At 40.1% G+C, this 16,267-nt stretch overlaps 1 protein-coding gene and 1 long non-coding RNA gene across 2 annotated transcripts; both read right to left on the reverse strand.

Moving 5' to 3' along the window:
* Nucleotides 1-2,348: 2,348 nt before the first annotated feature.
* On the reverse strand, nt 2,349-4,221 carry LOC135627225 (uncharacterized). Its single transcript, XR_010492559.1, has 3 exons — nt 4,047-4,221; nt 3,474-3,522; nt 2,349-2,589 (listed from the first exon to the last, which is right to left on the reverse strand). It is a non-coding gene; the product is annotated as an uncharacterized LOC135627225 (long non-coding RNA).
* Nucleotides 4,222-5,040: 819 nt separating this feature from the next.
* On the reverse strand, nt 5,041-8,723 carry LOC135627216 (uncharacterized). The gene is made up of 5 exons (XM_065133228.1): nt 8,624-8,723; nt 7,627-7,650; nt 6,076-6,150; nt 5,468-5,572; nt 5,041-5,355 (listed from the first exon to the last, which is right to left on the reverse strand). The coding sequence occupies exons 2-5, from the start codon at nt 7,642-7,644 to the stop codon at nt 5,239-5,241; spliced, it is 315 nt and encodes a 104-aa protein (XP_064989300.1). The 5' UTR covers nt 7,645-7,650; nt 8,624-8,723; the 3' UTR covers nt 5,041-5,238.
* Nucleotides 8,724-16,267: the final 7,544 nt, after the last annotated feature.

The raw sequence follows: 16,267 nt of genomic DNA on the forward strand, positions 1-16,267 counted from the left end.
TGTAAGGTGCACATAAAACATCATCGAGTGTAAAGGTTGTAGTAGGTGAATTAAGCAGTGTAGAACCCGTATGAGTAATAGGAATTCCTTTACTGTCACCGATGATGATGTCCTTAGTGCCACTATAGTTGTTGTGGATGGACAAGTTCTGAAGATCTGAGGTGATATGGTGGGATGCGCCAGAGTCCACAATCCAATTATGATTACTAGTCGTTGGAGTAGTCGTGAGATTTGCTTGAGGCCAATGTGATTGAGCAGGAAGTCTGGGTCGAGATCGACAGACCTTTCCAGAGTGATCGACTTTAGCACATAGTTGGCAAATAATTCTTTGTTGGTTTGGGTTGTGAGGGCGCCAGGACTGCGGATGATTGAAGGAGCCACCTTGGTTGTTGTGATTGGAATGTTGAGGATGAGGAGGAGGAATAGTTGGTGTCTTGGTCAAACCTTTGTTAACAATCTTGTTATACGAATTGCCCCTCCTTTTTTGAGTGACTTCAGCTGTGATGGATGGTCCTGGCGGTTTGTCCTTGCGCTTGAGATATATCTCAAAGTCAATCAACTTGTCGAAAAGTTCTTCGAATGTGATTGGTGAATCACGCGCCCGTATTGCTGCTGCCAATTCCTTGTACTCGTCTCCGAGGCCATTGAGGATATGAACAGTAACTTCTTCATTACTGAGGGAATGACCTACCAAGGCCAAGTTATCGATGATAACCTTTATGTTATGTAGATAATCAGTAATATTACTTCCCTCTTGCTTTATCTTCATGAGGCTGGATAGGTTTGCAACTTGCACCAAGCTTCGGCAGTAGTGTCACATGAAGAAATGAGTGGGGCAAGGGATCCAGCGACCGAGGCTTGAATTGCTTGAAGGATGAGGCGATCCTGGCGTAACCATAGTTTGTGATCCAGATTTGGTACTAGATCGGATGCGCTTGGGATGTTGAGCATCGCCGGTGGACAACGAAGAGAGCCATCAACATAGCCTAGAAGATCATAGCCAAATAGTAGATTAGAAAATTGAGCACACCATGATGCGTAGTTACCACCGTTGGATAATTTGAAGGGGATGAGGGCTGCTGCATTTATGAAAATAAGGCTTGTATGTAGGAAGGTACTGTGGTTCCCTGCGGGAACAGTAATGGGAGCATCAGAGGTAGATGATGATGACATATGGAAGATATGATCAGGGAGAAAGAAGTGTTGATATAGATCAATGTCACATGAGGTGGTGGCAAATAAGATCTGTGAAAGAATAAGGTCTTCGTTGAAGGAAAAGACCTATGCAAGATGGTGTAAAGCTGTAGATTTCTATGCAGCAGTTCTATAGGAAGGACTTTGGGCAGTGATGTAGCCAATGGCGTGATCAGTTTTGTGCAAGACAGCTGCAGATCTGTGTGCAATAGATCAGAAGTGAGGAATCTTGGCAACGAGGCAGCAGCGTGGAAAGTTATCGAAGGCTGCTTGTCTCTGCGAAGGCAGAGCAGGATGCTGGCTGCTGGGAGGCCTGCACCCAGAAGGTCCTCTCAGAAGCAGTGAGGATAATGTTGCCGGAGTCGAGGACAGCGGTGGCGGAGGCATTGGAGGGAGAAGGCCAGGAGCTGGTTGATGGACCAGCGCGCGGAAGCAGAGCAGATCTGGAGCAGAGGGTCAGTGATGGGGCGTTGGCGGCGATGAAAGGTGGGAAGTGAGAGGTGGATGACTGCAGTGGTTTGATGATGATGCAACAGTAGCTTCCATGGCCTGACGTGAAGCTGATGGGTGAGGTTGAAAGACTCAAAGAGGAGAACGCCGCTCTGATACCATGATAGAATGAGAGAATGAAGAATGAGATTATAAGGATAAAGCAAAAAGGCACACTTCAAGTAGTATCATGTGAAGTCTATTTATACATAGTGAAAGAGGATATTTCTTTAACTGAGCAGAGAGATTTCCTCATGCAGTTGAGGAAATCTCATCTGCTATGCAGTTGAGAATATCTCTCTTTTATCAGAGAAAATCTCTCTGTTATCAATATGTGTGTGGGATCGTTTAAGATCAACCTTCGATGTTCATCTGTAGGACTAATCCTGCAGTAGTGCATTGGATTACTTCCAGGAATCAAATGCAAGGTCAAACAAAGTTGCTGTGGTAGGGAAAGGGAGGGTTTTCCTGAGCATGGATCATTGAGCAACATAGTTCAACAAGACAAAATAGAAAGCATGAATCAGAAGATTGCAAGCTTTCTATTTTGCCCATCCTGAAATTAAAGGGAAAACAAATTTGTTTGTTGGTTGAAAGTGACTGAAATTTAGTATGTTGTTTTCAGAGTTCTGACAATTCTGATCCAAATCAATAATCTCCAAATCTGTAGAATTCTTTAATAGAAATATAGCTGAGGCACAATCTAAATTCTTATTTGAAATAGATGATTTACATAAAAGCTCCAATCCAAAGTCTTATGGACACATCATCACATGGTTTGCAAGCAGCAGCAGCAGCAGCAGCAGCACCTCCTTTTTGCTTTTGCTCCAATTCCACCATCTTTAAGAGATCAACATCCCTATGATTGCAGAGCTTCCACCAACAAAGAATGTTGACCTCAAACAACTGGAAAAGGCAGACAATGAACACACTGGATAAAGTGAGCTGAGGACATGAAGAGCAAAGAAACTTTGGTGAACTTGGAATAGAAATGTTTCTTCTAGCTTTAAACAAACATCATGCCAAAATCCAGAGCATATGCCAAGTACTAAAGTAGCTACTCATTTCTGGAGATTGTTTCTGAGAAGGTTATTCTAGATCATTTAGTGAACTAATGATGAGGAACAATTGCCTGCAGGTGAAATGCCCCATGACAAATGTTGTCTGATTTCCTTCAAGGAATCTTTCTGTCAGTTGGTAGAACACTGACAAACTCCAGGTATGAACAAGCATGTAGAATATGATAAAGAGGTTGAACAAGTGCTCAGTAGCAAATGAAGTAAAAAAAATAATAATAATTATCTCTCTCAAAAATAAGAAGAGAAAAATATCAAACTTAAATTTAGCTATTTTACCAAATCGGATCTTATGAACTTTCTTTTACAAAAATATAAAGAAATCTCCATTACATTAATATGAGACTTAACAATTATGTAATAATACACTAACCAATCCAATATGTCAGAAGAGACATATATATGACTTTATGGGATATTGTGATATTATAAAAAAATCTTTCAAAAAAATTTGAGGAAGAACATTCACATGAGAATTTAAACAAGAAATTTGAAGTATATTTTTATATTCTTAATGTTTACATACTTATCTAAAGATAAGTATTAGCACACTTTAGTGGTGAAATACTGAAAGCCCCCTCAAACATATAAATGCATATTCTTAATAATGGCTTGGCAATTATCTCAAGATCATAATGCAATAATTTTAGGAAGAAAATTAAACATACATACATGAAACTTGCCCAAGAGAAAATAGGAGAGAAGAAAATTTACCTGGAAGTAAGTTGAAAAATGATCCAAACCAGAAACAGGAGAAATAAGTCTAACTGGAGTCAAGAAAGTCCATGATCATATGTAAAACAAGAAACAAGCTAAAAGAAACTCAAAATAAAAAAAATAAAGTAAGAATTAAATTTGAAAATAAGTCAAGAAGAAGAAGAAAAAAAAGAGCTAAAATGAATTTAGTTATGGCCGAATGGTCAAACACTTTTGTTTTTTTTAGTATGACAAGGAAAAAAGAAGAGGAGATTTGTAGAATCGATCGATAGGGTAGTGAAAAGCAAAGTACAAATCCTTAGCTCATGTAATGATCTCCAAAATAAAATGATATGATCTTTCTTTTCTTCTTATGCATATTATATATACAACTACTTGATCATCTCTGCATGTTTTCTCTCTTCAGATTCGCTCATTAGACTAATAATTGAGCTGCTTGTCCACCACATCCGTCCCTTAAACATATATTAGACAGAGAGAACTGTAATCCACAAACAACTATTTGTATCAGCACCCAAACCTGGAAGAACTGCTACTACTAAAACCTTAAGAGATGATGAAAAAGGATACTGAAGAGGCACTGCTCCCACCACTCGAGCACATACAATCCGAACGTCACCTTGTAAAGGAAAACTTTCCTGCTAATCCAATTCATCTCCCTCTCTCTTCTTCTTCTTCTTCTTCTCTTCCCTGCTCTTCTGGCATCCAAAGAGTGGATATGATGCTTATATAGAGCAGAAACTTCTTCGTCTGCAAATTGTGTTATGACGTGCTTTGAGAAATCAAGTGTGGGTGCAAAGACGACTTTGAGAATAATGGCTTCAAATGTCAGCTCTACGCTTCCCTCACTCGTCAAAAGTCAGCTCGAGTGGTCAAGCGAGACATTAAAAGTTAGTGTCAGCCAATTTGGATTAACAGAGACCCAAATCTAACTTGTTGACTTAGAACATTGTTCATATGTATCCCTACATAAATGCAACCACATATTGCGAATCTGAACATTATGCCATGAGAGCTCACTCTTTGCTCGAGTTCCTATCAGGATGGATGTAGGTGACCTGCATCTTCCTACATGACTGCAACATTAATAATCTCAGCACTGTTGGTCTGTTATCCCTTAAATGGTACGGCTGTTGCTATTAATTCGAGAGGTTGACTTTGAGATTGATCATGCATGGAGCTTGGTCAACTTCAACTGTTGCTTTTATCATGTTCTTCCTAATTATGTACCTTCAGACTTCGATTTCAAATGGACAGATCGATCACATTTAATATGAGGGCAGACAGCTAGACCATTTCGTCTCTCTCTAGATATGTATGCATATACTCATCAATTCATTGACTATAAGATACGTGCCACATGATTTCCTTCTCTCATGGTGAGCAAAGCATATTAAATCCATTGTCATTGTTCACTACAAAATAAAACTGATGATGGATGACATGTTGCCACCATGTGATGTTCTAATATAACACATGACAACCTGACCATGACTGTCCATGTGACCATAGGAAGCATTCCAACTTCGAAGAATCAACCACCAGCATCCATATCACTCGGATCTGTCCATCATCAATAATAACAATCTGCACCATAATAGAGATCATCTTGACATGGAACATTCCAATGGTTCAGACATCATTTCATGCAAATCATACACCGATCATGTTTGTCCAACAACAATGAAGTTTAGCTCAACGTATATGGTCATCCGATGCATAGACTATATGGCAAGCCATTCCCACATCCAACATCTGATCCCTACTTGGGATTTCTGAGCACAATGATGACCGAGTCCCCTCGCAGGAACATCTTACTGATGAATCGATCCTTGTTGACCGGAAGCGCTTTCTTCTTTCCCTTGCCGGTCTTGGGTATCTGCAACGACAACAAAAGTCTCATGAGAAACGATGGAAAATCTGCAACGAGAACAAAGTTCCATTAGAAACTATGGAAAGAGATGACTGGTGAAAGAATCTAGTCAGCTTACCTCAGTCCACATCTCCCTAACATTTTCGAGGACCATGTTACAGTGGCGATCAAATGCTCTCACACGGCCAAGTAGCTTCTTGTTGTTCCTGCAATTGATAAGCACCTGTTGCAGAAAAGTTTCAGCAACACTCTTGAATTGCTCAGTCACTAGATAAATCATGAAAAGACAAAGTTGTTCTTCAGAATAGTTCTACGCCAACCAAAAGATGTTTTGTTACCATAACTTTCATAAAACAAAACACCAAGAAAAATATATAAAATCAACATTTCAATTTCTTTTATGAACAATCAAAGCAAGGCTTCCAAACAGAGTTATTTCTTCCATCAAATAAAATGGAGCTAAATGACATGACCTGACATTTACCAACATTTTCTGCAAATCAGACTTTATCCAGCAAAATTATGCTGTAAAAATATCAGGGACAAACTATCTTCTCTCCGTTTAATATTGTGATAATGTAGAAACGTAAAATAGTTATGCATCCATTTAAATGTCTAATCCACGAAATAAAGGAACCAAGATACACCATTGCAAGTCAATTATATCAATTCATATAATTTATTCCCTTAGCATCAACATTCTAGAACATGTCAGACTCCTCATACCTGTGTATTGTTTTTGACACTCATCATCAGAACAGAGAGAGGCCCTGTATTGAATTCCTCTTCTTCTTTCTTGGCCTGAACATAAGTTGCACATGTTAAACTTGTCTTTGTCAGTAAAAGCGGTAAATTCACTATAAATAGCATCATCACCGACATGATACAGTGGCCTTGCAGTAATAACAAACAAAGTTCAAGACTTAATCTTTGATCGATGAACACCAGATTTAATAAGTTCTTGAAAATATTGTTTTAACATGTAGAAACTACTAATGGAAGATCATCCAACGAAGGTTATCAATTTCAGCATCCAGTGGATGAGGCTAATAGAACTTAATGATCAAATACAAGCAGAAATGATGGCCAATAAGAGACTTAGAAAGTCAATATCACTATTTAGTTCTTTCATGTTTTTTAACCATATTAACTTTTTTATTATATCCTAAGCTGATTTGTTTAATCAAAAAGATGAAGGAAGGTGATGCTCAAAACACCAAATAACTTATATCAATGGATCAACAAGCTTCGTGCTATATATTTGACTAAAAGCTATTCTTTACCTTCTGAATTCCCTGCATCATGCTCATTTTGTACAAGGTTAAACAACAGAAAAATCCAGCAAATGAACCACAAAACATACTGCCAGACCTAGCACTGTTGAAACCTTCTCATTCAAGTGAGCAGAGATGTCAAAAGCATCAACAACAAGATCCCAGTCTAATTACATTGAAAAAAAAAAAAAACTTGTGGTACCTCTATATTTAATCTCAATATGCAACTTTCTGAATGTTTCCATCAAGTGCACAAATCACAAATAAATTCACTCTGAACCAAGCATATGGATGAGTACACACTAGTACTAGAAAATACAAGAACAAAAATTACCCATAAATTACCAATGTTTCCATCAAGAGCAGAAATTACCAATAAATTCACTCAGAACCAAGTATATGGATGAGCATACACTAGTACTAGAAAATACAAGAACACAAGAAACATATGAGCTTGTTAACATATTCAACCTACTGAATTTGAAGCCAGACATCCAAAATTCTAAAATACATAAATCAAAGTCAATCATATTAGAGTAATAAACACTCTGCTTTATAATCCATATGTAATTCGATGAAAGTAAATTATAAATATTCACAAGATAAATAATCTCCAAGTACATATGCAAATTGACCCAGATCATGCTTAGGAAATATTAAAATATTCTGAAATTTGGAATTTGTCATTAAAAAAAAGGAAACAATATTTTGTCCCTTTAAAGTATCGTAGTTATTACTATTGTTTTAGGATAGCCTGATGATTAGCAATGCCCATCTTAATTTTTGGATGCCTTCAAACAAAATGAGCAGGAATCATTAAATTGCAATTGCATGTCTTAACCGCATCTAACTTTGAACAAGCCTTAAATGAGATAATTTGATGACATTTCAGGCTCCTTCCATGCCAAAGTTATCTATCAAAATGTTGATATTAAAAAGAATAGATCAGAAGCATCTTATTTCGATAGATAAAATACCAGAAACAGGGTACTAGACAACTTACAGTAGTGTCGTCCTCCATTAGCCACTGCAAAATGAAACAGGAAGAATAAGAACTAACAGAAAAAGATTAACTAATACTTTGCATTATTATAATGAGAGAAAAAAGCATAGATGACCAATGAATATGGTAATTCAGCAGTAGTATGCAAAGGTAACTTAACGTAAAGAGATATTTCTACAAAGAACATTCTATCATCAACACAAGGTGATAATATGTTAAAATTATCATCCAAATCGTTTGCAAAGTCACTTGCATAGATGCCAAGAAAAAGTGTGTGTGCGTGACTAATAGTTGCTATAAATATAGGACTAAAAGGCAACAAATGGCAAAGGGATGTATGCAGGCCTTCAGATGATGTCAGCAACATAAATATTTTTGCGATATTGAGGAACATCTTGCTCAATATCTCATTTAATATCCTAATGAAAACCAAAGATTCCTAGTGAAATAAGATTATCCTGACTAAGATCCATTTCAGGAATAAGGATACATGTTCTCAAGCACATCAATAAAGCACAAATTTTTAGTGTGCATACAATCAATACGGCCATTAGTTTTTTTTTTTTTTTTGTTTCAATCTCCACAAATTCTTGGCTCGAATGTTGCATCCTTATGGAAAAGAAAAATGACGAACTTTAGCAGCTTAGAAGCTGCTAATTCGATCCTTTGACCTTTAACAAATAATACCCAGTCCTCGTACAACTCTCGAACAGATCTCACGGAATAAGCAAAACCGATCAACCATCTAAGATTGCTCAGAAGAACGAACAAAATAATCGACCAATAATAAAAACCGACGCTAAGCCCTCCACAGCAAACAGATGCAACACCACACTGACTGCATTTAAAACCCTACCGCAATAACAGCTAAAAACGATGATTTTTCCCAAGGAAAAGTGCCAATAGCGCATTGCAAAAGATTAATGGGCCATAACGATATAATATTTAGGGGGGGAAACATAGCAGCAAAGCATATGCTTTTCGATTCGAAGCGCACCTCAAGTTCCTTCGATCGCCGGCTCTTCCCCACAAAACCCTAGAGAAAGCAGCAGGAGCTCCGCGTTCGAGCCAAGTCGGGTTCGGCCGCTTTAATAAAAGCCGAAACCGACACGGTTTCGTCACGCTATTTGGAACCCGAAGATGTCGGGCGATTCAACGTAAGGCTTAACGGTGACCGTCTGATAAAACTCGTCCGGTTGATTTACCCGTCAAGGATTGACCGTTACATTTGGGCCAAATTTATATATAATTAGTATATTTCATATTTATCCCTCTAAATAATCTTAAGAGTATAACTGAAATCTTACAAATATATCAAACCCAATATGAATAACCTTCAAAAATATTGCATACATATCTTCATTAATTATTAAATTTCATAATTGTCTCTTTACATTATAATTTAAAAATTAAAAACCAACTAATTGATGAAAATGGTACTAAATAATTAGTATTTCTCATTCATGATCATAGTAGTAATGGTTAATCTGAATTTATGTTAAGGAAGCTAATAAAATGACACATGTAAAAAAATTAAATATTTGAAGGAGCATCTGTATAATATCCAAATATTTGAAGAATCTTATATTTAGCTTAAGTCAATATATTTACTAGGACTGTCATACGAACGTAATAATCCCAACATTATTACCCATTCTATTGAATTTTGATCCAAAAATATGCTTGTATGTATGGATCTTTATTTTGATTGACCTTTAGTTGTCTATATCCGAATAATCCTTTATAGCAGAAGAGAGAGATTTTTCTTGAGTGTTTGCATAAGTTAGTTTTTAGTTCGGTTGGTGAACTGACATGTTGTGGTTGGTGAGTCAACACGGTTTGGTTCACGGGTTGATGTCGGAAGACTTCGCGCGGTTGAACGGGTTGTCGGGATCGATTACGGTCGTGGGTCGGGATACTGGTGTCGGGATATTGGTTGGTGTCTCTCGGTCGAGTCGGTCGCGCCTGGGGGGTGGCCGCTCTCCTGCACAAAAGGCTCTCGTCGGGTGGTTGCCGACTTTGGGCCATCCACAAGTGAGTTAGTGTTTGGTTCTCTTTATTTTTTCGCCTCCGCTGGTCAGATACAGGTCAGGAGTTTTTATACTACTGTATGAGGGTTGGTCGTACGCAGGTTTGGTACAATGATCGATCTTCGAGGGGTGAGGAGGTACCTTTGTGTGACCGTCGTCCCGGAACGCACGGAACGATGTCATACGATGTTGTCTCGAGCTTTCCGGGACGGGATATACCGAAGAATGTCTTGGTACGGATCCTGGCTCGACACGTGGGAGTGCTCCTCTTGCTGACTTAGCGGTAGTGTGGCGCGACGTTGGTTGTGACGTTGTCAGAGCCCAAAATATACCTTATCAAATTCTAATATATTTTGTTTATGGGTTATTATCAAGCTAAAAATATGAATGCAGTTCACAAAACCAGGTGTTACTAATATCACTCTAATGTGTACATAAGTCTAGGTTTATGCATGTATGTATGTACAAATATAGTTAAATTGCAATACAATTACATGATTACTTAGAGGAACCTCTTCCTATTATTAAAAAGAAAACTGGAAGATACCAAACAATTGCTTACTAGTTGAGATTGAAATCCATTTTCTCAGAATCCTGTTCTCTTTCTGAGTGTATACCTTGTTTAGCTTTCCAACTATATACTTCATAACTCTCACAATTGAGCCTTATGTGGTGGACAAACAACACTATTTGGACAGTGGATATTCTTTCATCTGCTCAGGTGAAAGTTCTTAATTGATTCCCAAGTAAAACTATGAATCAAACTATCAATTGAAACTCCTTGATTTTGGTATTGTTCAGTCTTGCACATCAAAATCTGAAAGTCAAAGTTAGATATCAATTGGTCTGAATTATATCCATTTAGGATGAGGCTTGATGTACACAGTACACAAGCATGATGTAGTATGATGCCCATAGCACACAAGAGGATTATTATATTGTGTACAACATTTCATCAAATTCTATCACCTCATGATAGTAGCACACTTGACCTAAAATATTTGAGCAAATCAATTTGGATGGAGTTGGACTTTGACCTAGCAAGAAGAAATGGAGAGCAGCACCACCAATAGATCATGTTAACCATGACACTCCCCAAAGATGGGGTTGACTTGTTCTTCAATGTTTGAGCACCTACCAGACCAGTTATCTCCTCTATTCAATGATCTTTTTAAACATATTCTTTATGCATTTTCTCATAAAATTTTGCCTTGAGTATTCAAAAAATGAGAAACATCAACTTGTTGTTAGTCACTTTTTAACATTTATAGAATGTTCTGGAAGTAAGTCGAACAACAAATCATGTGTGAAACAACTCATGTTTTAACATGAAAAGTTCCACATTGAATTTATCTGTTGTTCAGTGTGGTCCTTCAAAAGTTACAATGGACTGCTCTGAATCAAGTAGAAGTTGACAGAGATTGAGTCCCATTGAGTATTTATGATTTCATTATTATATGAAAGAAAAAAAATTAACATATCCTGCCAATATCTGAAAGGAAACCCCAGTGATTGGTATTTTCTAGTGGTGTTCCCTTACCTATGTGACCATATTTAAGCCTACTCTACTGTTTGACTACAGCAGAAGGTAACCTAGTGTCTTGATTAATGCTCTTTATTCTTTCAGAATTCCAACACCTTGCCCCATGGTGTTAGAACATACAGATACATCCAGCTCATTGACTCTGTCAAGTTCAACTTGGAAAACCAATGACTACAAATTCCTAACTCCCAGCTGGTGGCCTTGAAACCATGCCTTAATCTATTTGTTCTTGTTCCACTGACCAGTGAACATCTTAAATAACACAATTAATAGTCTAGTTTGGTGCCACAATGGAAGGCAATTGTTGCCTAGGGTTTCACCATCCATGGTGGTCAGGCTGTATGGAGAAACCCCAAGTCAAAGTGGCCTGCCCACTGTAACCAAAAGGAAACTTGTTTCTGGAGTTTCTGATACTAACAAGTAACAGGCTTCGCCACTTATATTGGGTTCTGAGCACATGGAAGAGGGTGTTCCTGTAATCATCAATCCACAGGTTTAGAACTGATCAACTTCCAACATCTCTTCCCTGCAACAACAGAACAATATATCACACACATGTATCTTCTGCCTGTCTAATGATGCTAGTGAAGCAAAACTCATGTTCGAGTTCAGGAACATACTGCGGAAGACATTAGTTTTGCAACATCTGTGGGTGATTATTTTGCTTGCTGACAATGATGGTGTACTTGAAGTGGAGTGGAGAAGAAGACACACTGAAGAGCTCTTCTGCTCTACAACTTAATGGTGTTGTTTCCTTGTAAGACAATCATCAGAAGATATGACTGATCAAGCATTTCCTTTCTGCAAAAGTGTGTGGTGAAACAGTTGACAAGCCACCTAATAATTCGCGAGGATCACCACTTGTTCCATGCTACTGCTAGTTGACTGGGTATATCTTCCCGCAGAAAGCATATGCATGTGTCGAGAACTGCTTTTCTCTTCTGGATAAGATGCACAGCTTTACAAGCTGGTGTCTGAGACATGCAGTAGCTTTATTTGAGGTGAGGTGTGGTCATGTACTTGTCTTTTTTTTTCTTTCACTTGTTATGGGACCCAAAGGAGTTCACGCACTAAGCTTTTTAGCTAAAGGTTGATATCCAACATCACCTACAGTAGCTGTGGATGAGCTGATGCCAACATTGAATGACTCATCTACAGTTTGCCTGGGAGAAAAGCCATCAATTTGACTTGGCATGATGATGTGCTTTGATTCATGAGCTTGTGATTCAGCAACTCTTAGCACTGGTTATACCATTTTATCCATATACACTTACTTCTCTATGAGAATCCAACTGTGTTCGATGATGAAGAAGAAAAGAAGTCCATACTGACCAACTCAGTTTAGTGTTACTTGTGTCACGTGCAAACATTCCACCGTAGAGCTTGCTGATCTAGTTGATGGATTGATGTACCGAGACAGGGAGAAGAGGTGAAGAAGAAACGTATTCGACCATGCATTAGGGTGGTAAGACAAGACGCCTTCACGTAGGACGCAGCCGGAGGAGACAGCGATCGCCATCGACGGCCGAGTAGCTTGGCCTCACCCGGTGCGGCCACCGAGGCGGACCGGAGGCCACGGGTTGTGCCGCGTCAGTCACGTGTGCATGTCCCTATGTTTACTTGCTGCCTCCTCCTCCTCCTTTGACCCCATCACCACATATCTCTCTCTCTCCCTCTCTTCCTTTAACAAATCTATATTAAGTGTAAGTGCTAAGAAATACTCCCACGCTACTAAAAGACGAAAAAGCTTAAACCAGAAAAAAGCATTGACTTGGTGCTTTAGAGTGAATGACAAGTCACTTGCATTCATCTTCGTACATACATTTCTTCTTTAATATAAAGGTTGATTGACCACTTGATCAAGTCGTTGATGGGCTGCTTTTGTCAAAGACATGGTTACTGCTTCGTTGTGGCAATCTACAATGAACATGCACAGTAAGACTGCATGTGTACAAGAACCCTACCTGACCGCTCCTTTTATCGAACGCATGTTGTCTGAGTTCATGATGAACATTGTAGGACAGGCAAGCCACTGGGTCGGGTGGGTGGGTGATCAACATACTTATCACTTCTGTGCAAGTATCTGCTCTCTTCTTTGCTCAAAGAAAAAGTATCTTTTGTCTTCAGCCAATTAGAATCTAGGCTCAGGAGACCACCAACAACCCTTGCTCCTCCGTTCCCTTGGATGCTTGAATGCTCGTGACTCTTGTTCCATGATTCATCGACTTCTCTATCATCGTTGTCGTCCACACTTTCCAATCTCGAAACGGGACCATGCCTGCAAGACAACGCTTCGTAACATCTGGACGGGTCGGTGTTAAATTAGTCCTAGTTCTCATTTCATGGAATCTTCACATTGACCATGCAACTGGATGGAATATAGCAGAACAATGGTACGACGGTAGAATTAATGGAGATGCATGTTGCTACCTAACTCAAGAAAAGAAGCCTAATTTGCTTGTTCATTAACGTGGAGAAGGAGCGTCAAGGATAAGGTAAGCTGGACTCCACAATGATGCAACCAAGTGCTGTTGTTGATTGACTAAAGGAAGACAATACCGGCAAGTTAGGCTTTGAAATGTTCTACCGGTGCGTCCAAGTGCCACTCGAATTAAGCTGATCCTGTGTGAATGAGATTACTGGTTCCTGATATTTCTGCCGAACCATCATCATTCGTCTGTGTAGAATTCTTTCTCCCAGCAAATGAAACCACCGTCACACGTACATCACAACCGCACTCCTATTCTCCGAACACTAAAACAAAGTATGATCTTAAAGCTGTCTTCTTCTACCCGAATAAAAGAAGAAGAGGGATGAGGAGAGTTGGATATTTGTCCTTCAACATTAACGGCTTGAATCTTGTTCCAGGTCAAGTGGTGGCTGCCGCTTGCTAAGTACATTGTCCCGTTTGTCTCGCTTATACTTTTACTCTATTTTGCTCTTTCCCACAGTAGGCGCTCATGTGAAACTGGTTCTCATTGATGGCAAGCAGATTCTTCTCGTATCTTTCTCTGAACCTGGGTATTACGGTCACAAAAACTGTGGAGCCATTCCAATTCCTATTGACTGCGGAGTTGGGAGGTTCACGACGCCCACAAGCCTTCCATGGTCCATCTGCTGCCAATTCCTATTGACTGCGGAGACGGAGGTTTACGACGCCCACATGATTTCCATGGTCCATCCGCTGCGTGTGCAGTGAACATAGTTCCACCACCGTCATGGGTAAGCTATGTATTACTTTGGAGGGACGAAAGGTTTCGTCGGGCTTGTTCACATCATCGTCGTCGTCATCGTGATCATGCTTACCGTGGGATTAGAGGGAGCGGGGCCCGCCTCTCACCTCCCGACCCGTTCTTTGTCGTTTCCGCAGAGGCCCCGGTTCGGAAACGACAAAATGTCCGACACACGCGGGGCCCGGCTCTGTTCCACCCTGCTCTCGACGCGTGGCGCTACTACGCGTCCTCTTTTTAGACTTGAAACAAAATAAAAAGAACAAAATTAGACAAAAGCAATAAATAATAATAATAACAACAACAATACTGTTATTATTAAACCACGGCGCACGTTAGCGAGACCGGCGCACGGGAGGAGGACGCTGACGGATCGGCGGACGCGCGGCGTGGGGAGGTCGGTTGTCGCCGTCCCCGGCCGCTGACCCCGCCGCGGGATCCACCACGCCCCGTCGCCTCAGATGAATCGCCGATTCCCCCTCGCCCAACCGATCGCCCCCCGTTCCCGCGCTGCTTCTTCGTAATAACTCTTTTACCCTTCACCGCTCCCTCACCATTTAAAATGGATTTGAACTCAGTAAATCTAATAGGAGAAAAGGAAAAGAAAATTAGAATCATTGAGCACCAAAAGCAATATATATATATATATATGTCAGTGTTTACTTTGTGACAGAGACGACAAGGAGCAGCTGTCGTAAAAATAGATAGATGGATGGAGGAATAAGACATAATATACCACTTTATCTAACTAAGCACGGCTTCACCTGCTTGTCTTTGCACGGCAAGCTGTCTTTAGCTGCCCCCATGACATGCGCAGTTCATGGTACATACACATCTGAAAAGAAGAGTCCCTTCACGTCAAATGCAGTGCTATATGTGGTTTTGCCATCTTGATCATGCCACGTAGCTGAGAATCTTCGAACAAAAAGCCATGAAACAAGCTGAGCATGCAGTTGGCATCACATAGCAGTCTCCAAATTTGACATGCCAGTTTAACTCCAGCCAATATATATATATATATATATATATATAATTGATAAATTGATGCATTGTGGCTGATGAGTCAGTACGGCTTAGTCCACGGGACGATGTCGGGAGTCTTCGATCGATTGAGTTAGATGTCGGAGTCGGTTGAGCCCGTGTGTTGGCACCGCAATATCGATGTCTCTTCGTCGAGATGTTGATTGGTGCATCAAGAGAAAGGATGCCTCTATCGATCGGGATGGTCTCGCCTCGAACGTTACCATTTTCCTGCACAGAAGCCCCATCGAGTTGTTACCGACTGTGACCCCTCGACAAGTAAGTCAATGTAGGGTTCTGCTTTCTGCCTTCATTTTTTCTCCCCCTTAATTATATGCCGGTCAGGGGTTTTTATACTACTACTATACGAGGGTCGATCGTACGCGGGTTTGGTGTGACGATCGATCCTCGAGGGATGAGATGGTACCTTTGTGCGGCCACCGTCTCAGGACGTGCGGAACGACACCGTGTGAAGGTGCTTCTCTTGCTGACTTGATTGTGACGTGGTGTAATATCAATTGTAACGTGACCTAGATCCGAAAAATACCTTATCACATATACCGCAAGATCAGTACCAGTAGCAGCAGCAGCAACAGCGATAGCAGTAGTAGGATGTCAATCGGTCTTTGCCCTTCCCGTGGAGGAAAGGATCAGAGAAGACATACATAGAAATCGGCAATGGTAGTGCTGTAAATAGAGGGCGACGACAAGAGCTATCCAGGAAAGGAACAGCGGGGTCCGCGAGTCGTCCGGATCGGCGAGGAATTGGTGACGGGGTCGCGTCAAGAATACCATCGTCGGACCGGAAGATCGGCGGG

The sequence above is a fragment of the Musa acuminata genome, chromosome BXJ2-11, assembly GCF_036884655.1.
Source record: "Musa acuminata AAA Group cultivar baxijiao chromosome BXJ2-11, Cavendish_Baxijiao_AAA, whole genome shotgun sequence".
In the NCBI taxonomy this organism is placed as follows: domain Eukaryota; kingdom Viridiplantae; phylum Streptophyta; class Magnoliopsida; order Zingiberales; family Musaceae; genus Musa; species Musa acuminata.

Coding starts and splice junctions, on each gene's coding strand:
- LOC135627216 (XM_065133228.1), bottom strand. Junction 5,573..6,075: donor GTGTCAAAAACAATACACAG/GTATGAGGAGTC, acceptor TTTCTGCAACAG/GTGCTTATCAATTGCAGGAA. Junction 5,356..5,467: donor TTAGGGAGATGTGGACTGAG/GTAAGCTGACTA, acceptor TTGTCGTTGCAG/ATACCCAAGACCGGCAAGGG.